This window comes from Anabrus simplex, chromosome 1 (assembly GCF_040414725.1).
Source record: "Anabrus simplex isolate iqAnaSimp1 chromosome 1, ASM4041472v1, whole genome shotgun sequence".
NCBI lineage: Eukaryota > Metazoa > Arthropoda > Insecta > Orthoptera > Tettigoniidae > Anabrus > Anabrus simplex.
Window position 1 is genome coordinate 1,193,443,204 of NC_090265.1, and position 23,695 is coordinate 1,193,466,898.

Below are 23,695 nucleotides of genomic sequence, written 5' to 3' on the forward strand. Positions count from 1 at the left end.
AGATACATTTATTAGTTCAGTACATAGATAAAGGTAGGCAACTTAGTCGGAAACAGGTTTAAACTATTTTATATTCGTTAATGAGAACTGAGCGCTTGTATTTTTAGTGAATTTTACTACCGTTTACTATGGAACAAATTCCTGTCTATTTCTTTTTTCATATACAATAAAGAGATACTCAAAGTGAACCAGATTCTCACTACGTTGAATTATAGGTTGGCAGAGCTAGTACTGAATAATTGGAACTGACAGGCCGGTGTTCTGTGCTTGCAGGCAACGTGAAATTGTGAAGCGAGGTTCCTTCTGCATTTCTCTGGAGTGTAGTGGTAGATTGATCGAGTGTTACTGTTCATTTTATGCACATACTTAATTTCTACCTTGTGTTATAATGTTTGATGTTCAGTGCACACATCTTTCTTAATAGTTGTACGGTAAAGAAGTTACATATATTCTCCTTTTTAAGCGTTGCGCGTGTGGCGTTCGTTATCATATTCTTTGTTCGTTATACGTTATTCAGACAGTGTCACTCACGCCTGCAGAGAGTTGGTGTTCTATTAAAGCTGGAAGGTAATTTTTACGCTGAAACTAACTTAATTTCCATGCATTTCATAACGAGCAACTGTGAATCTAACCTAAATTTGACAAATTTATTTCAGAATATTCTTGAAACTTGAGGTTAGGAACGGGGTTATTAATACACTGCTAATACAGTAAATCTATATAGGCTACACTTATTATATTATGCCCTTGCTTTTTTTTTTTTCTGTGTTTACCTTTCCTAGCCTCATGAAAGTGTATCTTCAAATTTAAGTTACATTTATTACACACTTCCTATTACGTGGTCTTATTTTTAATTATACTTTTAGGATCGACATTCCAACTCAGAAATGCTGGAAGTAACGTGCAACGACCGATTGGGAAAGAAAGTAAGAGTTAAGTGTAATCCCGATGATACTATCGGCGATTTGAAGAAACTAATTGCTGCACAGACTGGAACACGGTGGGACAAAATTGTTCTGAAGAAGTGGTACACAATATTCAAGGATCATATCAAGCTTCAGGATTGTATCCTTTATCTCTCTCTCTCTCTCTCTCTCTCTCTCTCTCTCTGTGTGTGTGTGTGTGTGTGTGTGTGTGTGTGTGTGTGTGAGAGCAGCTGGATAGGCCTATAGCGTACATTTGATGACCGTTTCTAATTACACGCGTGGTCCTCAGGGATGTTTAAAATTGGTATTTAGAAATGTCATTGCACAGTATTAACTTCCACTTTTCAGCAGCTTTGACAGGATTTTCAGTTTAGTGAGGACTTATATTTCTGATATTATTAAAAGAATTGCACACAATATGCATCATTGTTTAGCATAAGTTTCTCTTTTTGCAAAACAGCAAGTGATATCTGTGACAACTTTCATCACACAGTTCGCATACACATGAGTCACAAGGATCATGGAATCTCTTATTAGTGCAGACTATATGATGGAAGCCATGACAAGCATACCGGGTCACCACATGTCTTAAGTCGTAGTTACGTTGTGTCCACGCCTTATCCGTCATGGCGTCATTGGCATTAAACTCGCACCAAATGTCAGTTTGTTTTTGTTCTCGCTTTCTTAATGCATTTTGGAGGACAATCGTTGATGGTAGTTGCATAGTATTTCTGATTTCTTGAATTAGATAGTCTTCTTTCTTTAGGACATATACGAGTCTCAATTGAGTGAATTGTGACACACCATGTGTTCTCTTAAGAAATGAAGCTTTCACTTTTTCTAGAGTTTCCAGATCACGTATTTTTAAATGGTCCCATATAATTTCTATTCCATATGTCTAAATTGGAATTATTTTCACTTGAAAAAGTTTCATTGCTGTGGACAGACAATTTTTCCGGGTTTGGAATGCCTTTCATGGCTCTAATCGCTGCTGTTACTTTTTCTTTAACATGTATAGAGAAGGTGGTCCGAGTCGCCTGGAGACAAATGCCCAGGTATTTGAATTGGTTCACAATTGCTAATTTGTTTCCTTCTAGGTACAGTTGGTCTTTTAATGCATTCTTTCCTCCTTTCCGAAAAGTCATTCGAACTGTCTTCTTAGTATTAATTGAGAATTTGTTTTCAATTGCCCATTCCGAGAGTCTATTGAGTGTATCTTGGACGTTTTGTAGGATTGGCCCTCCTATGACAATGTCATCGGCATACATGTACATCACGACGTCCTTATCCATCCCACGGGTGATTCTTGTTACATCAGATGTTACGATATTGAATACTATACCATATTTTAGTTCCCTCAAACCACAAAAATCAACAAAATTATGATTGGGCCTACAGTGTAAAGAAACCATGGAATTCATTGCAGAATATTAATATATTGTAGAAGGAATATAATTGTTCTTACCAAATTTAAGTTTCGGCAAAACTATACTACCGAGCCTCAAGGATTAGTAACACAAGCCCCCCCTAGATGGCGTACGCGAGTTTGACAGCCGTACTAGTAGTGCTGGGAGGGAACACCGAGAGGAACGACAATGCTACCATCTGTTGCTTGGGGACCCTTTCTATTCTACAGTATTTCTTGCATTTTACAACTACTAAATGACCCTTTTTCTTGCTGTGCGGACAGTATGCACCACGGCGATAGAAAAGACCGTCTCGAAGGGCGTGTGGCCCCACAGCGGCAACTGTTCTCATGACAGAGATTGGCCTGGATGTGCAAAAATACGTAAAAGCTAATAAATAACCTTTATTAATAATGTTTTTCTTCTCCAATGGTTGGTATTGCAAGCTGTCCACTTCATGACCGTATCGATGAGAAGAATCAACAAATTAATTTAAAAACCACCTAATCGATCCTTGGTGTCAACGACGTCATCCTCTTCCATACGTAAACCAATCACAGTTATAAGCAATGAAGTATGGCGTCTAAAACAGTATTTTTGTACTAAATTTGTTATAAAAATAAATGTACTTCTAGAGGTGGATGGGTTGATACCTGGCAAGCGTATTGAACACATCTCTCTTCCACGATCATTTTAAGGTGAGAATAGCAGCTATTAAAGTAATATTATATGTAATAATCCTTGAGGCCCCGTTACTATATTTTTACCAAAGTTTCTGTAGCTTTTATATGTAGGTACAATTACATTTAACACCTGGAAGAATTTCATTATTTATCCATAATTTTTATTCTGATGACATTAGGCTAAATTGTTCACTTTCACCATTTCAGAAAAATTATTGCCAGAAAATGTCACACTATAACTTCAGTAACGGTACGAGAGATAAAGAATATTATATTGATCATTACTTCAGCCCGGTCGACAAGACTTTCACACACAAGTAACGACTGTCGTTTGTTTAGACGCTCACGGCCTTCTTGGGAAGGATGTTGTCAAGCGGTGCTCAGAGCTGCCAACCTCTGTACTAGGAATTAAGTGAGTGGTGCTTCGATAGCTGGTGGTGGTGATTATTGTTACATGATTGGTGAGGAGTTGTTCTTGCCGTGCGGACATTAGGATAGGACCTGGAGAAGACCAGTGATATAGGGACAAGCAAAGGGGGTCTGGGGGCATGAGCCCCCAGGTTAGAAGCCGCAAAACCGCCCTTGAGCTTGAGTTTCATGTGGAAACACGATTTGTTTGGACTCGTTCTTGCCGTGTGGACGGTGAAGATAGGACCTGGACAAGACGATTGGTCTGGAGTGGTTCTTGCCGTGCGGACGGTTAGGATAGGATCTGGACAAGACCTCTGATAAAGGGACAAGCAAAGGGGGTCTGGGGCCGTAAGCCCCCAGGTTAGAAGCCGCGAAGTGGCGCTAGGCCTCTAGTTTCCTGTGGAAACACGAATATTACATTTTCTTGCGCTTTTATTGTACTGGGGTTGTTAACGGATTATGATTAAAATTATAGACGGGAACGACATCACGTGCTACTTTGCATTGGCCAATAGGAATGCAAGTAGCTACTTCAGAAGTGAAAATGGCGTGTAATACTCTTCATTAGGTTATAAAAGTAAATGTGCTTTTTGGGTCGGGATGGTGGGTTCCTGGACATCACATGAACACATCTCCCGTGTGAGATGCTCTCCAAGTAAGATTTAATTAATTTTCACTTACTGTACTTATAACATTATAAATATGATGTCGACAGGGCTGAATTAATACCCAATAATGTAATAGGAGTTGAATCCTGGCAGAGAAATTATATAATGGATGTAGAAATTTTCTCACGGAACTGGAGTGTGTGTCGTAGAGATAGGATAGGAATGTTAGGAGGTCGAGGGAAATTAAGACCCCTAGCTGTCGCTCCCTCTAAAATTCCCACTGAGGAGTTAATTACTTCCGTTGAGGCAGCCACCCACAAACTACCTACGGATGAGGCTGAGGAGTCAAGACAGAAATGTGTGAGACTCATAAGGTCTGCTGTTGTACCCGCGCCCAATTTAACAAGAGCCAAAAGGAGAGCTCTAAAGGAACTTAGAGATGATTCTGAACTGACCATTCTCTCAGCTGATAAAGGTAATGCAACAGTGGTTATGGACACTGACGAGTATAAGAATAAGATCTCGGCTTTATTGTCAGAGCCTGTTTACAGACTGAGCTCACGTGACCCCACCACTCGTGCGTCCAACGCCACCTTGAAGCTCTTAAGGCAATCTTCAATTCCAATAGAGGAGGCTAAACATCTGTCCCTGGGGGATGCAGTGCCACCTAGAGATCCATAAAAAAGACGTTCCCTTCAGACCTATTTATAGTGCGATAGGTTCTCCTATGTGTGCTCTGGCTAAATACCTAAGAAAATTGCTTCAGCCACATAAGACGTACTGAATCATACACCAGGGAATCTCGGTATTTCGTTAACAATCTTTCAACCATAACCCTTCAACCTAATGCACTTTTGGTGACTTTAGATGTGGAGTCCTTGTTCACTAAAGTGCTGATTGACTCGGTCATGTTTCTCATTGTACACCTGTTCCCTGAGGACATCACTAAGCTATTTTACCACTGCATGACTTCCAGGTATTTCTTGTGGGGTGGGAATATTTACGAACCGACAGACGGAGTGGCTATGGAAAGTCCACTTTTAACCCTAGTGGCTAATTTCTTTATGGAGCATTTTGAGGAGGAGGCTATTGTTTCGGCGCCCGTCAAACCAATGATATGGTAGAGGTATGTTGATGATGCATTTGTGGTCTGGACAGAAGGTCAAGAGAAACTTCATCTGTTTCTAAACCACCTAAATCAAACAACATCCTTCAATTAAAATCACTATGGAGATGGAGTCGAACGGATGCCTTCCTTTCTTGGATGTTCTAGTAAGAACGAAACCGGACGGCTCATTAAGACGTACCATCTATCATAAGCCCACCCACACAAATCGCTATCTTCATGGAGATTCTCACCACCATCCAAAACAAAAACAAGGCATTCTCACGACACTCGCCAAGAGGGCAAGACTAATTTGTGAGCCATCAAATAACCAGGTGGAGATGGACATGTGCAAGGGTACTCGTTACAGCGATTTGCAGATTCATAGAGCCCTGCATCCCAGAGAAACAACCAAGCATAGCTTGCAGAAGGAAGAAGTAAAGGGAACTGCCTACTTGCCTTACATTCACAACACCACAGATCGAATTGCCAAGGTCCTCCGCAAACACAATATAAAAACAGTGTTTGGTACCGCCACTAAAATTGCTCACAGTCTAAGTAAAACCAAGGACAAATTGTCCCCACTTTTACATCCTGGGGTATACGAAATTTCCTGTACTTGTGTCAAGGTATACATCGGCCAAACATGCCAGTTCATTGGTACCCGTATCGAGGAACATGAACGTAATATTCGTCTCAACCAGCCAGACAAATTGGCGATAGCTGAGCACAATCTATCGTCGGGTCATGTCATGTTCCAAGATGCTCAAGCTCTTACCCACATTAGACACTACAGATCCAGGATTATATGGGAAGCTGTGGAAATATATATGGAAAAGAAAGGATTCCACCTGATCAATACAATTTATTATACTTGTAGTCCTTACAGTACTGGTTTCGGCCTATTTGGCCATCATCATCTGACTAATGTTGATGTTCTGCATGAATTACATTAACCCTCTGCACGAAAGACCTCTCTAAATAACACTTAGAGTAAGATCGATCTCGAAGACCGGGCTTATTTAACTACTGACACTACGGAAAATCCAAGTCTGTTTAGTTGATGATAATATATTATAAACCATAAAAAACACATTTCACAATAAATTAGTACAATCTAAGGGTATTAACAGGTAGAGAAAATGGTCACAATTGCAAACTTCAAGCTCAAGATTACTGGAAAAGTACAGTGTTATTTTACAAATTATTGTTATGGTGATATTATCCTTTCACTCCAACACAATTGCACTGTAACTGACAAGTTACCTAGATCTTATGAACAAGATCGGCAGATTTTGTAGGAACATTCCAAACATATTGCTTTTGCACATCTAATGCACGTGTACGCTGTTTTCCTCTTCTTCTGGTATGGACACGTGCTGCAATTTTCTCAAGTCTGTCAGTTATAGTGCCTTCTGCAATAGGTAGGTCATCTTCGATGTTAAGGACTTTTCAAATATTGTTCCTCAATTTAAGTGGGAAGTTTGGTGTGGAAACTTGTTCGACAAGATGAGGTTTCACCATTTCCTTCCCAAGTTTATGAACAAAGTCAAACCTCTTCACAATTTCGTTCCCCGAGTAGCACAAGTATAGAATATAGCTATTGACCACAGCTTTTTTGAACAGAGAAAAGAATACTGCCATGGGCCATCGCCAGGTTGTTCTATTCGATGAATAATTTGTGTACTTCATGACAAGTGTATCCACACCAGATTTAGTTGCATTGTAGTAACTGTTGATTTCTTGCATTCCATTTTCATCTTCACATCAGCTGTGATGCATTGATGAAATAAAGATTACAGCTCTCTTCTTCTTTGGAACAATAGACAACAGTGTCATATCCTTAGTAAATCCATAGATAGCGGAATTAACCTTTCTTGAATGTGATGGCTGGAATTCCTTTGGAATCTCTCTTTTGTTTTTCCTCACAGTTCCCACATATGGTAGTCCCCAATTTTTTAAAACGTTTGCCAATTCCACAGATGAAAACCAATAGTCTCCTGTTATATTGCGATTGCTTTTCTGCACAACCTTTGTAACTCTCAAGACGGACTGCGTTGGCTTTCCTAATTTACGTTCTTCACCTGTAAGACCTATCCCATCAGAATCTTTACCTGTATAAATATAGGCATTATACAGGTACGAACACTTGGCATCTGTTAAGCACACTACCTTTATTCCGTATTTTCTCGGTTTCTTTGGCATGTATATTTTAAATGGACATCTACCCCTGAATGGTATAAGCATCTCATCGACACAAACATTTTCTCCCAGGACAAATAACTTTTGGCAGTTGCCCAAAAATTTCTTGAAGAATGTAAGTTAGATATTAGAGTCACGTGATCTGTCTTCCTCCTGCTTTCTCTGTCTCTAGAGTCATCGAAACGCAGAGCGAGTAGAAGGATCTCGAACCTCTTCACTGACATTGTGCACCGAAAAATTGGACATCCTGATGGTCCAGTAGAAAACAGAGTGCATATTCTCGCGACCTGACTTGAAAATGGAAGATAATGCCAGTAATCCAAGGAGAGTTTTAATTTCAACAGAATTGGTGTCCCTATAATTAGAAAGATTGATGGATTTTGAATTTTATCCCTATGTTTGATAGCTTTTGATTTATCCATAGAACAATTTCATTAATCATATAATCATCTGAAAGAAGGTTGCAGATATCTGTAGGAGCTGCTTTACTACCCAAGGCTTTAGCAGAGGTAGTAAGACCAGGCAGACCTCGAATAATATTGTGTGCAGGTGTTCTTCTAGATTGAGTTTGTGGCTGGCTGTACCAGACATATTTATTTTTGCCTAGATATACATCATTGGTTGTAGCAGAGTCAGGTGAAATGGTTGTTGTTGTTGTTATATTTTCATCTTCACGGCTGGCTTCGTCAGGGTTCAGCATTTCTTCTTCTAATACCTCAGTGTCTGAATCAGATGTTATACTGTCACCCATATTGCTGATGATGAACTCTGGATCTTGGTCAGAATCTTCCACCTCATCGTTATCATCTTCCAACCATTCTCCCAATCTTGCGCAAAAATCAACATCAGGGGCCTATTCCACAAAAGTATGGTCTTGTACATTACAAGTTACTAGTGTGGGTTCTTGTAATGTATGGAGTTGTATATTTCTGTTCCACAAAAGATTGAAAGTCTCTTGTATATTACCAGTGAATTGTTACAAGTTTTACAAGTGACGACATATCAATAAACATACGTGATAGCATGAATCAGCTGTTTATCTTCGTATTCCATTCATTGAATTAGGTTATGCTTGACTCATTTATCGTAATATCGTATTTTAAGTTATGCAGCAAAGATTCAAAGAATGCTAATATTTCTGTGAATTTCGTAATGCTACAATGTTATTTTTCAGTTTATTTCTTTGATGTTAGGAAATTCCCCCGTTATCACCCATTCTGTTAATCCGCGATCCTCGCATATGTTCCACGATAGTCTGACGTACCTTGGTCTGTCATTAGGAATCAGATGCCGCTAATAACGATATTCAGCCGCCAAACTTAATTGTTACAAAATTGTTAAAATGGTGTCAAGAGAAATAAAGTTATTCATTTTCAAGGAAATACAGCTAAAAAGGAGGAAAGACATTCTTTTTGGTGCATTCAGCGAGAGTCTGAAGAAACAAGACAAAATAAATGGTTGGATGGAAATATTTGACTTGGGAAAAGCTCATGGAGCTTTTGGGGGGGGGGGAGTTGGACGTACCGTATGCAAGAGATATTCTGCTCATTAATGATTTCAGGAATGTCCTTCTTGGAACATGTTTGTTCAGTATTTTCAGGCCAATGAACAATTTGAGGAAATTTTACAGTTACCACAGAATGTATTGACCTACAGACTGAAGATTTTGCCATCCCATGCATATCTGCAATACCATGGTACTGACCACCATTTCCTAGCCATTGTATTGTTGTTAGTAACTTTATTTAGCAGAGAGAGATTTATTTCTGTTCGTAGGATGTTTTAACCTATGCCCAAGTTCTTCCACTTGTATTGTGCTTAACCTTAAACGCTCATTGTATTCAAAGACTGTGTTAAACTGGAAATTTATTCTTTCTCTGTACAGACGGTAGTTTTCATTTTCATCACTATCACTACTGCTAGACCACATATTTATAAAAATGTATCAGAAATAAGCATATTTAAATAGCACTAGTACATTTATATATTATTGTCCTTTCACTGGTAGAGAATACTGCCCAATTCACTAGTAAGTTACAAGTACTAGTACTTCTGTGAAACACAACCATAAAAAATCACTGGTAATTTGTAAGTATGGAGTAGTAAAGTACAACTGTAGAAAATTATTTTGTGGAACAGAAACTCTGGTATTTGTACTAGTTACTAGAGAATTTACTTGTAATGTACAAGACCATACTTTTGTGGAATAGGCCCCAGTTGGCCTCGTTGCCATTGCAATACGGTGATAGACATTTTCCATGTCTGTGGAATATAGTAAGTACAATTACCTAAGATAAATCTCCCTCAAATAGAACTTACAGCTATGTTGTATTTGATAAAAACTACGTAATACGACATACCGGTCTGTAAGACTGACAAGTTTAGCACGGAGCAATGACACACTTGACAACCATGATAAGAATGCACTCAACAGTTTTGAGACAACAAACACACTGTAGCTTATTAGACGAAAGGTCGAAGAACACATAGCTCGGACAATGTAAAACATTTACCATTGTTGTCAATATCGTAGAAATAAAATTATCTATCGGCCTGACAGACCGATCCTTCGGGTTGAGGGTTAACAATATCTGAAGGAGGTTCCCATCTTTGATTGGCATATCCAGATATGTCTAATGGGGCATATAAGTGGTTTATCATTTAAATCGCGGTACGTAAGTATGAATGACCTTGAGGTTTATGGTTTTAAATACTTAATCTAAACTTAAGAGCTAATCAGTTGTACAAACACATGAAACACATTAAAATGTACTAAAACATACGTAAAGCACTGGTTAATGTTTATGTCTTGCATATATCTTTTTGGTAAAATCTTGTGACAATGAAATATATCAGTTGATGCTGGTATTCGTGGATGATGATATGATGTAATGGAGTCTAAAAATTGGCGAGTTTAATTGTGCATATCTTGCATGTGTTTTCTTCTTGTAGTTGTCATGGTATTCATCATAGATTTGCGTCCGTCGATGCTATGTAATACCAATATAAATGGTCCGTTATTGGACATTATAAATTTTCCAGCTAACTCATTCCTGGCTGCCAGCGTTTCGCCCCCGTGTGCTAGGCTGGGCTCATCAGTTGGTACCTAGCACACCTACCAAGACGCTGGATAGTGCACACCGTGGAGCCCACTGCGTAGGCTAATTGTAGCCACCGGCAGTGCCAATGCACTATGAGAGACATTGTCTCACCAACAAAAAATTGATGCCTGCTTGGCCATCAGATGATGTAGATGTTGATGTTGATGTTTCTGATTCCCTATGGGAATCAACATCTACATCAGATGCTATGTAAGCAATGAAGAATTTCTATGATGTATCATAATTTAGTGGTTAATAGCTGGATGTATTGTAATAAAACATTTGTCATTAAAAAGTCTGCTTTGGCTTCATGGTAGATAAAATCTTATTTGTTTAGGTTAGAAGCATAAGATGAAGATGTAGTATTGTATGGTTAAAATTCTGACAGCAGTGGCGGTTCCTTTCTTGTCTATATTGTGTCTGGTATTATGGTTATCTGTAAAAGATAAATATGTATGAGTTATGGATTGTGGACTGAAGGAATACCTGAAGACGTGTGTGAATTAGAAAGTGTATTTACTGCTGTTGTTGTGGCTGGGTAGTGCTCTGTTTCGGAACTCGCTGCGTATTGCTGCGGGTTCGTCTTGGGCTTATGCCAGCTGTGAGGAGGGGCATGGACGGAGAGGTAGGGAGATTGGTTGTTATGGGGGCAAAGGTGGGGTTGGGCTTGTCACCTGGTGGATTTGTGGCACGTGTTGTGCTCTGCTTATTTATTATTTTGAGGTAGTTTTACATTTCTTTAGATCAATACGCTAATCCCAACTTCAATATAAATGATATTACAGAAAAGACCAATATTATCTTCAACAAAGTCATTCCTGCCCTAAAAAACGACTACAACAACAAGGCTTATTATTATTATCAAAAGACTCGGCTAATGTGACCATGTTCACGTACACACAAAGACACTGTCATTTATCACATCTGACATTCAAATGTTGAATATTCGTCTAATATATCAAAACATTGCTAAACACACTACCGAATTAAATTATCTGAGGACTAATTATAACATCTGTTAAATAATCAATGAATCCAAGAAGTCCACTCAAAAGACTCACAATATCAATCACTTTAATCCATTACAGTATCTCACATAAAACACGTGGTCAGAAATAGTGCAAAGGGTCACACACATGAAATAAACCTTAATTTGTAGATATCGAAGATCCAATTTAACATTCATTGTCGTACACTTTTACTAAAACCAAACTCCATGGCACGACAGCCCCGAAGGACCATGGTCTGTCAAGCGACCGCTGTTCAGCCCGAGGGCCTGCAGATTATGAGGTGTCGGTATGGTCAGCACGTCGAATCCTCTTGGCCATTAATCTTGGCTATTTAGACCGAGGCCGCTATCTCACCGTCATATAGCTTCTCAATTGTAATCGCGTAGGCTGAGTGGACCTCGAACCAGCTCTCAGATTCAAATAAAAATCCCTGACCTAGCCGGGAATCAAACCCGGGCCTCCGGGTAAGAGGTAGGCATGCTACCCCTACACCATGGGGCCGGCACACACTTTTACTAAAGCACTCCAAAACTAAATGATTACCAGATATCTGAATTAACATCTCGATGACACTAAGTTCGATCACCACGGTGTGTGAATATAAGCTCCCAGTAATACAAAGATATTGCTCGAGAATGAAAAATATCACCACATTAGATTCACATTACATATGTCAGTTCTCAAATGGCATAACATTCCTTAAATGTTTAACGATGAACAAGATAACACACTGATAAACTATCAATGATTCACCACTGTCATAAGAGCGTAACACATAGTTAGGAAAACCTGCTATCCTGCATGACTGAAATATCCAATGTTAGAAAACCACATTTCAACACAATTCATATGGAGAAGTAATTAATAGAAGAAATATGAAGGGAAATAACAGCAGGCAATTAACTGCAATACCACACAACAAAAGTATGGGAAAATATACAACTACATAGAACAGACACCTAGTATAAGATGTAATAGACTTAAGTTGGGCTGCAGACTTCATGTTGAACGATGAAAAGTCGTCCTTAATTGATATGTTTAAGGCGGATAACCATGCATTTCTCCTCCATTGGCGACTGTCCAATGATCTAGCAGTTCATAGTGGAATGAATGTTGAATACTACAATGAAATCCATCCTCGTATTCTAATAACTGTAGGGGTCCTCTTCACATGGCAGCAGTTCCATAGTAATGCGCTGAAATTTGTACAAGACAATTAGAAGTATTTCTGTATGCAGTTTCTTTCAATATTATGAAATAATACGTACTTTCTCACAAGTGACTAATAACATTCGATGATGTCTGTTGGTTTAGTAACTTTATATTTGAATCACATAAGTGAGCACACTTCCTTAAGCTCCAGACGGGCGTTGAATATGTCGCTTCACTATCTACTGTGACACCCAAAGTTAGTATGAGAGTTCGCTGCGACGGCCTGAATCAGAATGAAAGTGAGCTCATGCACTATCCATGGTTAAGTAGAGCACATTCCATTGATTACCGGAAGTACATGTTCATTTCAGATACTGAATTCTTGTATTATCGTCACATTCATTTAACACTAAATACACTCGTAAATTGTCATAAAATTAGGCCCAAATTATCTTCTAAATGTTGTAATTGACACACGACTTCATTACCACGTATATGACCTATTTTGATATTGACACGTGCATTCGTATTTACTGCCCTGTTAACTTCTTCCGATGTTAATGTTCCACTACCCTTTCATTTATCAGGTGAAAGTTAGTTGTTGTGGGTGCATGGTTTTATTATTTTCTTTTGTATCATTCGGGTCTGTCTCCTCTCAAGCGATAAAAATAGCTGCACCAATAAAACAAATGAAACCTCGCTTGTCATAGTCAAGGCACGTGCCACGCCGACAAAGGCAGAGACCAGGTGATGCACACTCGAATAAATCGATACATTATTTTCTCATAAGCAGCATACTGTCACAATATATACTTAATTTCCTACTGCATATTCATTCTGTCTGTTGATAGTTAGCTAGTCATTCATTCAATCATTCCTGTGCTCACATACTTCCTTTCACTATACCAATCATTCACTCTTTCACCCACACAATCACAGACCCATGAAGCAGTTCCACTAAGTTACATTTTTCTTTATAAGCATTAAAAATGTTGGGAGAGGGAAGTTCTTGGCATCTCCTGACAGCGAGTTCAATGGCTTTGCAGAACACCAGTAGAAACAGTTCTGAATGACCTCGTTGAATTGAGCAATAAACAAGCGATAGGCATTGGAAGGCATCGATTTCTATAGAGGCAGAGAGGCATTTCTGGAGAAAAATCGGGTAAGTTCATTTGGCTGTTGTTTCAATGGAATGTAACCTTATTGGATGGGAGGGGGAGTGACAGTTTATAGCCTTAAAGCACAGTGTACTGTAACAGGAAATGCCCACTTTTTAGGCTTGAAAAGCACGAGACTTTGTGCAGGGCATGTACGGTACATTAGTTGGAGTGGTACAGAGAGAGAGATTTCAATTTAAATGGAGTTCGAAGAATTTTAAAACTGTCTGATTTATTGAGGAAATTCAAGTTTATATCACCTCAGTACAGAAGAATAATGGGGTGTGACCTTTCCCTGTCCTGTGGCTGGCGATGTCCCTCGTTGATCCGCTACTCCTCTCATCTCACCATGGATCAGCTCTCGGCACCATGGAACCACGACTCCTCCAGCGATAGGAGCTCTAGAAGTTCTAGAAATTCTGGAAGGTCTTGGAGGTCTAGTAGTTTGGTACGTTGAGATCGCTCACTTAGAAGAATGGCGTGAACTCGCGTACTTAAGTGCTTGGATGTGTTGACCTGAGGCGCATCTTCTGCACAGAGAAAAATAAATGAAATGATGAACTTGAGGACAAAATGTTTCTATAACACCAATAAACAGTTCACTCAAAAGAGTAAAATATTAGCTCTCACGCAGTAGTATGTTAATGAAATCGAACCCGTGACTTAAATTGGTCACTTGAAAACAGAGAAATAAACTTTTATGTTGTCGAATGTTAATGGAATCAATCATGCTATCAAATTGTTTCACTTGAGAAATAAAGAAATAGACTTTCGTACGGTCAAATGTCAATGAAATCCAACTCGCGAACAAATTTGCCACTCGGAAGAAATGAATGCAGTACACTTTCATGCGGCCAGATGTCAATGAAGTCGACCTCGCAAACAAATTTAAAGTACAAGGTCATACAATGTGGTAAGGAAGTTGTTTGCGAGGGGATTTTTTGGAATAGGTACTGAATATTGCCGTTTTATATCTAGATTGCAGTCACCTGTTATGTAAATAGCTTTGTAATGGTGCTAAATGTGTTGCACACTACTGAGTGACTGTAACAGTTGATCATTTACGTATATATGCTGTACTGATTTCAGGGCTCAATAAACTGATCCTGTGAGAAACTTTGCACCATTGCTTGTAAATTCCTCCCCCATGGCCTCGGTGTCAGTGAATAGGACACAGTTCCAGTTTCATGGTGATGGTCTTGTCTTAATACATGCTGTGTCGATTTAGTGGATGAAATGTAAGTTTGACATTAGGTCCCTTAAAAAAAAGGATAATAGAGGACTTGGGTGAGAAAAGAACCTGGACAAAAGAATGTGACCTAAGAAGAGGACATGTCTGGAGAAAATGAGGGTGTCTGGCAGCCCTACTCATAGCATGCTACAATATTCACAATCATTTTCCTTTTGCCACTATAAAACATATGATATTTCCTTTACAAGGAGTATTGGGATTTTCTGAGCGTCCAGGAACAGCCTCTGCCATTTTAACGTCAGTACCTTGCTGTCAATAAAATCTCGATGGAAAAAAAATCCACAGCCTGTTTCCAGTTTCAACCAGGTCAGGAATGGAATGAAGCCCCATTTAGCGGCCTGAATAAGAACTGTGCTGGCTGCCGAAGCCTATCACACTCCTGGAGCATTGAATAATGACTGGCAGATGAAATAAAATGATATTGGAGAGTAGTGCTGTAATGAAAAATGATGGGGAAAACCAGAGTACCTAGATAGAAACCTGTCTAGCACAAATTCCACATGGAATGACCCAGTTTTGAACCACGGAACCCAGTGGAGAGAGGTCGGCGCGCTGCCACCCGAGTCACGTCAACAAAATCTAAATACCTTGCAGAAATACCATATTCAATCACATTGTTTGACCAAGCAAGCACTACAGGCAGGGTGTCACAGGAGAATTGTCTGCACTGCCCTTTACCTGTGCCATTCTGAGTTTCTTAACTGATCCATCACAAGGACAGAACTGTGGAGTGGAGAGCTTTTAAAAATTTCATAAGAAAGGCAATGAGTTACTTGTGTAGCATATTATAGGCTAGCAAAAGTAAAGTTGTTTTAGACATGATATAGGCTTTTGGACTTATGCCATGTCAAGAAAATAAGGGCTGTGAAAGCATCAATGGCAAAGTTGTTTTAGTACGTTAGAATGTTTTCAAAGAATAGTGCCCAACTATTATTAATGTTCTCCTCGTACGAACACATGCATGGCTGTTATCACCAATACCCTTCTTTTATGCACTGGTTTGTGATGTGTTTATACTGTGTCCCTGACCGGTAGGGTGTCCCTTATTTTTCAAAGTTTTAATTTTGCAATGCATAGGTTATGGTTTTATTCATTTGGGCAAAAACACCCGAAAACAATTTTTTTTTCCTTATTTGGAACAGTGCATCCCACGCCGACTCGTGCGCAAACATGTCCATACAAGTTGCATCACAAGAGTGGCGCGCTCTCATTGTTATTGTCACTTGGTTTTAGCTTATTGGGTAGCTATCACGGATTGTTTTATATTTCGAAGATGTCAGTGGAACTAAGGAGGAATAAAAAAAAGCATTTTCTTGGTTGGTGAAGTAAATTACCAAATAACAGGCGCAAAATTACCATCTAATCGTCAAGTTCTCGCAGTTCTATTTTTCAACATACGTGAGGTTAGTGAAAGCACAAATCTTGTCATTCGGGAGTGCAATATATTCTAGGAAAAGGCTAGAATACCTACTAGAGCTGTGCCTAATTGTGTTAAGAAGTTAGTGGATCTTTATCAGGTCTGGCGAGAAGTGCAAAAAAAAAATAGCAAGAAGATTCAGGATTTACATAGGTGCCGCGAAGAGAACTTTCAACTTGAATTAGATAATTAATTCGATATCGTACATGCTGATGCTCTTGAAAGAATAAAAATCAATGAAGCAGGTGTTGACAAAATGTTGGCTGATATTGAAGAAAGGGCCAGGCTGAGAAAACTCACAGAAGATAAAAAGAGACTAAAGCAAATGCCTTCCGGGAGCTCATTGGAATCTGCAACTTTACAGACTTTTGATACACATGAAGACATAGAAAAACAATCCACAAGCTCTGAAGAAAGCCTGGAAGAATCTCTGCCATCCACATCTCAATCTGTAAGTTCTTTAGCTACGTTGACAAGAAGAGGAAGAAAAGATTTTATCACATCTAAATTAGTTGCAACTTTAGACAGATGTCAACTAAGCATCAGAGATTCTGTTTATATAATTCAGTCTGTAGTAGAAGCACTTGGTCTTAGTTCTGACAGTTACCTGATCAACAAATCTTCTGTTAAACACGTTTGAACACAAATGAGAAAAAATAGAGCGAGATCCATTAAATCCGATTTTCAGAATAACGTGCCCGAAGTAGTTACAGTTCATTGGGATGGAAAATTGTTACCTGCTCTGGACGTAAGAAGTTCTAAAGAACGCCTACCAATTATTATTTCATATGACGAGGAAGAACAACTTCTTGCTGTACCGAAGTTAGACAACACTTCCGGCAAAGAGCAAGCAAAAGCAGCATCAAATGCCCTTTGTGACTGGAACCTGGATGATAAGGTACAAATAATGTGCTGTGATACAACAGCATCTAATACAGGACGCTTGAACGGAGCTTGTGTGCTTTTAGAGTAAAAACTAAAAAGAGAGTTGTTACTGTTTCCTTGCCGCCATCATATTTACGAACTGGTGCTCAAAAGTGTGTTTGAATCAAAGATCCAACAAATCACTAGCAGTCCTGATATTCCGCTGTTCAAAAAGTTTAGAGACAACTGGAAGAATATTAATCCTAGTGCCATCGAACCGTGAACTGATTTTGTCCAACATCTCTGTGAGGCAAATATTGTTGAATTGCTGACTTTTTCTTACAATGAGCTGGCAAAATCGACTGTACGAATGATTATCGCGAGCTCATACAACTCGCTATTGTTTTTATGGGTGGAGACATTAAAAATAAAATAAAAATCAGACCTCCTGGTGCAATGCATCAAGCACGATGGATGGCAAGAGCTATTTACTCCTTAAAAAATGTGTTTACTGAAGTCCCAGTTTAAAATGAGCGCTAAAGACAAACAAGCTTTACAAAATGTTTGTTTATTCGTTGTGGCAGTTTACGTGAAGCCCTGGCTTGGATGTAGTTCGGCAATAAAAGCGCCGAATCAAGATTTTTTTTTTTTTTTTTTTAAGACCTTAAAAGATTACCAGAAAGTTGACAAGTTGATTTCCAATGTGGCTTTAAACAAGTTCAGTCAACACTTGTGGTACTTGTCAGAGGAAATAGCCATCCTTTCAATTTTTGATAATGAAGTTGATGAGCAGACTAAAGGAAACGTAGAAAACTTACAAAAAGAAAGCTTTGGTGATTCTGGAAAGAGATATGTTCCATCCAGAGAAGAGATGTCTGGCTGTCTATATGGTACGTAGTAGACTAGTACCGTTTAATCTGGTATTTAATTTAGAACTTATTTGTTTTATTTATAGGCACTACAAGTATTCTTTATCTTGTTTCAGGGAAATCTTTGAGTGATTTTGTTTCTGTCGAGAGTAAAAGATTTATTTTCACGACTGAAACTTGACAGTGGTTTCCTTCAAGAAATTGTATCTTCATGGAAAGACAACATGGCGTTTGTGGAAGCCAAAAAGAAGGTTTTTACCTTAAAAGCAGTTAATGACACAGCTTAAAGAGCTGTTAAACTGATGACAGACTTTCATTGTTTGATTATCGTAGATGAAGAACAGAAGCAGTTCTTATTACATTGTGTGCAAGAACATAGAAAAATTTACCCAGACTGTAACACAGAGACTTTGAAGAGGAAATATCCAAATGAATAACTGTAAGAATTGTATTTTTTTTTTAAATGTTACTTACAAGAAGAGCATTACATAATTTTCTGTTTTCACTTATATTTCTCGTAAAATAATTGTTTTCAGTGATTATCTACAACTACATTTAAGTGACCCTTTAAGCAGCTATTTTCTAAAACTTTTAGGCCCCGTCGGCACGGGTTAAAATTAATGTAGGAAGTTGAAATTCTGTACTTGGGTAACTAATAGACTAATAAACACAATAATGGGGTATGCGTTTCAATAAGTGAAAAGAAAAAAAAAAATTTGCCCTTTTAAGGGACACCCTATTGACCAGTCATGAAGTTGTTATTCCTTGTTAGCTCTTATCATCACTACATAGTGGATGTCAGCATTGAAGAATTCAAGCCAGTATTTGACACCCATGCCAATCAATCTACAAGCTGTAATTAAATCCTCTTGGACTTGGCATTTTGCAAGTATCACAAAATATCTTATAACTAGAGAACCAAGGACATAATTTAACAAAATTTTCAGAACAGTTATAAGCTATAAATTTCATTTTTGTTCCGTATTGAAGTGCAATTGTCTGTCTGTTAGGTCATCAGCCCAGAGGCTGGTTGGATCCCCAAATAGCACCACCAAAGGCTATGCAGTTATAGGAAAACCACAAAAACCATTGGCAGTACCAAAATGAGGCGTACTAGGCAAGATGAGGAGTGAGGTAGTTTGCCATTGCTTTCCTCACTGAGCCAGGCAGTGCTATTGTGCACAACTGACCCTATTAGCAACACCTTTCATAACACTCTGACGCACTGGTTGTGCTCTGAATGCCATTACTTAGCACGACCCACACCCCAGCAGCTTCCATATTGTCACAGCCATGGATGAGACTGGGACTTCAGTGGAAGCTACACTTTGCTCTGGCCTGTGCCAAGAGATGGATGCAAAAGTATGCATCTATCAAGAAATGACAACAGGCAGAGAATTATAAGAAATAAATTGACAATACAATATATCAAATAATTGATATTACATCAGTCTTGGGACTAGTTTCAGCCATTTAATGGCCATCTTCAGCCAAATAAAAATTAAACAGATTATGTGATAACTAAAATATATGTATACCAGATAAAGACAATGTTGCAGGAATAATACACTTTAAAATACACACAGTAACAAAAATTATGGTCATGGTCATCTTGTCATAACGTCTGTGAGTTGCCTTAGGAACTCAGGTAAAAATGTGCAGTATATCTAATGTCTGCTTCCTCCAGCAAGTCAGTGCTTGTGCATTTGTTAAAATTTTCAGAACAACTTAACAAGACTTGAGATTAAGCTGTGGTGGAGTATGCCAGAAGTCTTAACTTATTTTCTCTGTGACAGTGGTGTAAATATAAATATTTGTGTACACTTTCCGGTTGCACATAAAATATATTCCTAGATACTTCTTCATTTATTAATGAACACTACAGTATATACAGTAGAGTTTCTTCCTAGTCTGCACGTTATAGGTCCAACTTTCAGTGGAAATCCTGTTACGAATCTTCACACTTATGGCTATGTTTCCCAATCCCTTTAGGAATCATCAATCAATACCAGTATATTCCCAAGTATTAGCAGGAACATCATTGCAAATATCAACAAGAGATCGATGCATAAGAAGTGAAACACTCCTGTGAATACGTTCTAGTGTGCAAGGCAAAGAACTCAGCAGAACAGTGCACAGGAAAAAGTGAGATATACGAATGTCATACTTCAAATGTTGACAATCATTCAAAACATTCAGCAACATAGATCATGGGCCTTTTCCCAGGAGGAATTTCTGTAGTAAGTACATGTTAAACCAAGGGAGAGGGAAAACAAAAAGAGAACTCCCAAAACACAGGTTTTAAAAAATTGAACAAATATATATTGAATCAGTTTCATTAGATAACATATGTTTCCACAAGAGAGGGTAAAAATGGACCCAACGGGAATTTTACAAATAGATTATTATTTGGCTTTGGCTCATATAGATAGTTACAACAGAGGGTCAATAACCCGTAAATCACACTTATCTTTGATATGCACAGGTACGAAGTGAGAAGTTAGACCAGAATAAACCAATATTCTCAACACATTCAAGTTCCAATATGATGGTATTCTCATAGACCGAAACAAAATTAAGCAAGAACAAGTAACAATTATTTTATGTTAAAGAGAACCTTTCAATACTAAAGGGGTTTACTTTGCGAAATGACATCACTATCCCCCAAAAACCTAACACAGCCTAGATAAAATAGGGAACACACAAACATCCAAAATATAAAGAATAGATACAGCGTAAAAGTTAGCAGACCACGATATTACAAATTTGCGTAGTAAACATGAGAAAATAGGAACGGAAATGATGAAAAGGGGCGGAAAGACAGGAGCAGGACAAAATAACAAAAAACAAAGAGGAGGGAAAAGGAGATAAAGTACTGATCAGGCTGCCAAGTCCTCTCTTTATATCAATGTAAGGCTAAAAGTTCACATGACAGGTTAAGGTTAGAGCTGACCAAACATCGCTTGTCCTGATCACTTCCTCCACCACAATCGCACCACAAGTTCAAAGTTTTCAGTTTAACACAGCGTTAATCTCGTAGTGTCCTGAAGGGACTAAAGTTCGAACTCCAAGCAACACGTAAGCTCAAATGAAAAGAATGAGAGCAAAATCGAATGGATGTAAAATTTTAAAAAAATATATAAAGTCTGCTCACCCAGTACATACAGAAGAGAGAATTAAAACTGAAATGCACACGGCCCAGCCGTGTACACTGCCAGAGCTTCCACTGCCTATCACAACATTTCACTCGCACCTGAACATCGCACAAGCAAAAGCAGGCCATATATATATAGAAGCAAGGCGAGCTGGAGAACATGCTAGAAGCAAGTGACGTCACAGCTCGCGTAGAGCAAAGAAACAGTCCAAGCAGTGGAGTGACAGGCTTGAAGGCAGACAGTTCGTATAGCGACGGAGTGCACTGGGTCGAACGTAGAAGAAAAATAAGGTAAGCGAAATTGCACTCGTTACAATCCTTAACTTGTTGGCATACTTTGCCGCCTATCAGGCGGCCGCGTGTGTACTGACCATTCATACAGGCGCCTGGCAGGCGGTCTGCTGAGAAGTAAGCTTTCTGCAACTAGTTCAAGCCTTCTGTCTGTAAGCTGAGAATCTGCTCTCTCACTTGAAGCTGGAATGAACATCACAGAATCATTGCCATAAGACCTATCTGTGTTGGTGCGACGTAAAACAAATTCTAAAATTCAAAAAACATCATCACAGATTGCATCACACAGCAGGCAGTCGCTCTCCAAATAGGCTGATTACCCACTTGATAATCAGTAGAAATGGCTGGCCATAGTAAACATTGTATTACAAGGAGTAAAATCGAACATATACTGTATTATGGGATAGTCGGAGTGAATTGGGCAGTGATGTAGTTTTAGAAAAATAATCAATTTTATTTACTAGCAGTGAAAATTATAGCAGTAAAAAAATTAACATGACAGTGATGACACGTTTGAAAGTGAAGATGATAAAGTCCATCCTGCCTACAAAGAGACAAAGGAAAGTGGCTGGGAATGGAGTAAAACAGATCCCTCCCATCTACACGTTTCTCAACTTGTGATTCACAACTAGTTATGAGATGAGATAGCTACTGAAAGAAACAGTTTTGCCAATCTGTTATTCACAGAAAAAAATCCCACCTCGCCCTCTATTTCACTGGGAACATTTCAAAATACTTATATAACCTTAAGCCATGCTGTGGCTGTGTTGAAAGAAAAAGTGTAATGAGATATGACTGTGAAAGTATTTGGTGGCTTTGCATTTCCAGGAGTACTTTAGGGTATTTCACACCATTAAAACTTACAAATTGTTCTTTTGATTGCTGCACTTCATTACATCATACTAGGGCATGATTGAAATCCTGTATGTTGCAGATTACATGTATAAATCTTAGTATTTTAAAACTGTATCCTATGCATGAAAAAATGGCATACATGTGCATGTTCTGTACATTAGAATGAGAATGTCAATGTGTTAAAATAAAATTACATCAAATATCTTAACTTTGCAATTATGACACCATTACACTGTGCATTTGATTAGTTTTTCTTTGTAGCAAGGGAATAATTCTTGTCTTCATTTTAGGTGTACATAATTTTCCTTAATTAATTTTCCAGATGAAATTCATGATGGAATGAATTTGGAACTTTATTATCAGTGATCAAGCAGTGGACATCTTTCTAAAATATGCTATTTGTAATTAAAAAGAAAACGATATGTACTATATGTTACATCTTGTCTGGTCTTAGTCTCTTTAATTTTCAAACATTCTCCAAGTCTTGTGATTATAGTCAGAAATGAATGCAGATGTTAATTATTGTGTAAGATTTGATTGTAAAGAGTGCAAAATATAAAAATTATTTCAAAGTTGTATTTATTTGTTTTAAATGTTGCAATGTACCATTTTGCAGAGAATTGTTATTTGATCAAATTTAAAGGAGCTTTCTAGCCTGTGAGGTATTTGAAACTTAATATCTCAGTTAGTAGCACTTGTAAATTGATGTTCAGCATGTACCAAAGATCTTACCCAAGAAGAGTGTACCGTATTTTTTAAGATGAAAAAGAAATATACCATGTTGTCTGTGCTGACTTGTGAAATAATTATGGTGTAGACATGTACCGGTATATTATAAATTATATTTAACCCTTAACTTCCCAGATTATTTTATTTGAATTTTTCTGTAATGTTTTGGGATAAGTAACTTCAAATGCATCTAAAACAGCTTTAGAATATGTTATTTAAAAAATTTATTGCACAGAATTGGTGAAATTGAATGTGTCCATATGGACACACTGGGCACTTAGTCATTATATCATGTTAATCATGAGTTACCCTGGATTGATTCTAAGTATCATACAGATTTCCTGCTATAAATTTATCACACAAGAGTGTGAAAATAATGCATCAGAGAGACATTGTTGGCAGAAACAATCGATTTTATCTGTATTCTGAGAGTTCCTTGTTATTGTAAAATCAAATAAACATTGATAGAAGATATTAGTTAACTTCTTGCTGCCTGCATTGAA

General features: G+C 38.2%; 1 protein-coding gene across 1 annotated transcript; it reads left to right on the forward strand.

Annotated features, from left to right (window-relative positions):
• Positions 1 to 12: 12 nt before the first annotated feature.
• ubl (Ubiquitin-like protein 5) lies at positions 13 to 23,041 on the forward strand. The gene is made up of 3 exons (XM_067137543.2): positions 13 to 567; positions 867 to 1,065; positions 22,786 to 23,041. Exons 2-3 carry the CDS (start codon positions 888 to 890, stop codon positions 22,827 to 22,829), a joined length of 222 nt encoding a protein of 73 aa, XP_066993644.1. The 5' UTR covers positions 13 to 567; positions 867 to 887; the 3' UTR covers positions 22,830 to 23,041.
• Positions 23,042 to 23,695: the final 654 nt, after the last annotated feature.

What these genes read in the sequence shown, in the direction of transcription:
- ubl (XM_067137543.2), top strand. Translation starts at nt 888, where the DNA reads ATGCTGGAAGTAACGTGCAACGACCGATTGGGAAAGAAAGTAAGAGTT. An exon ending in TCATATCAAGCTTCAGGATT is followed by an intron (nt 1,066 to 22,785) that starts GTATCCTTTATC and finishes TTAATTTTCCAG; the next exon opens with ATGAAATTCATGATGGAATG.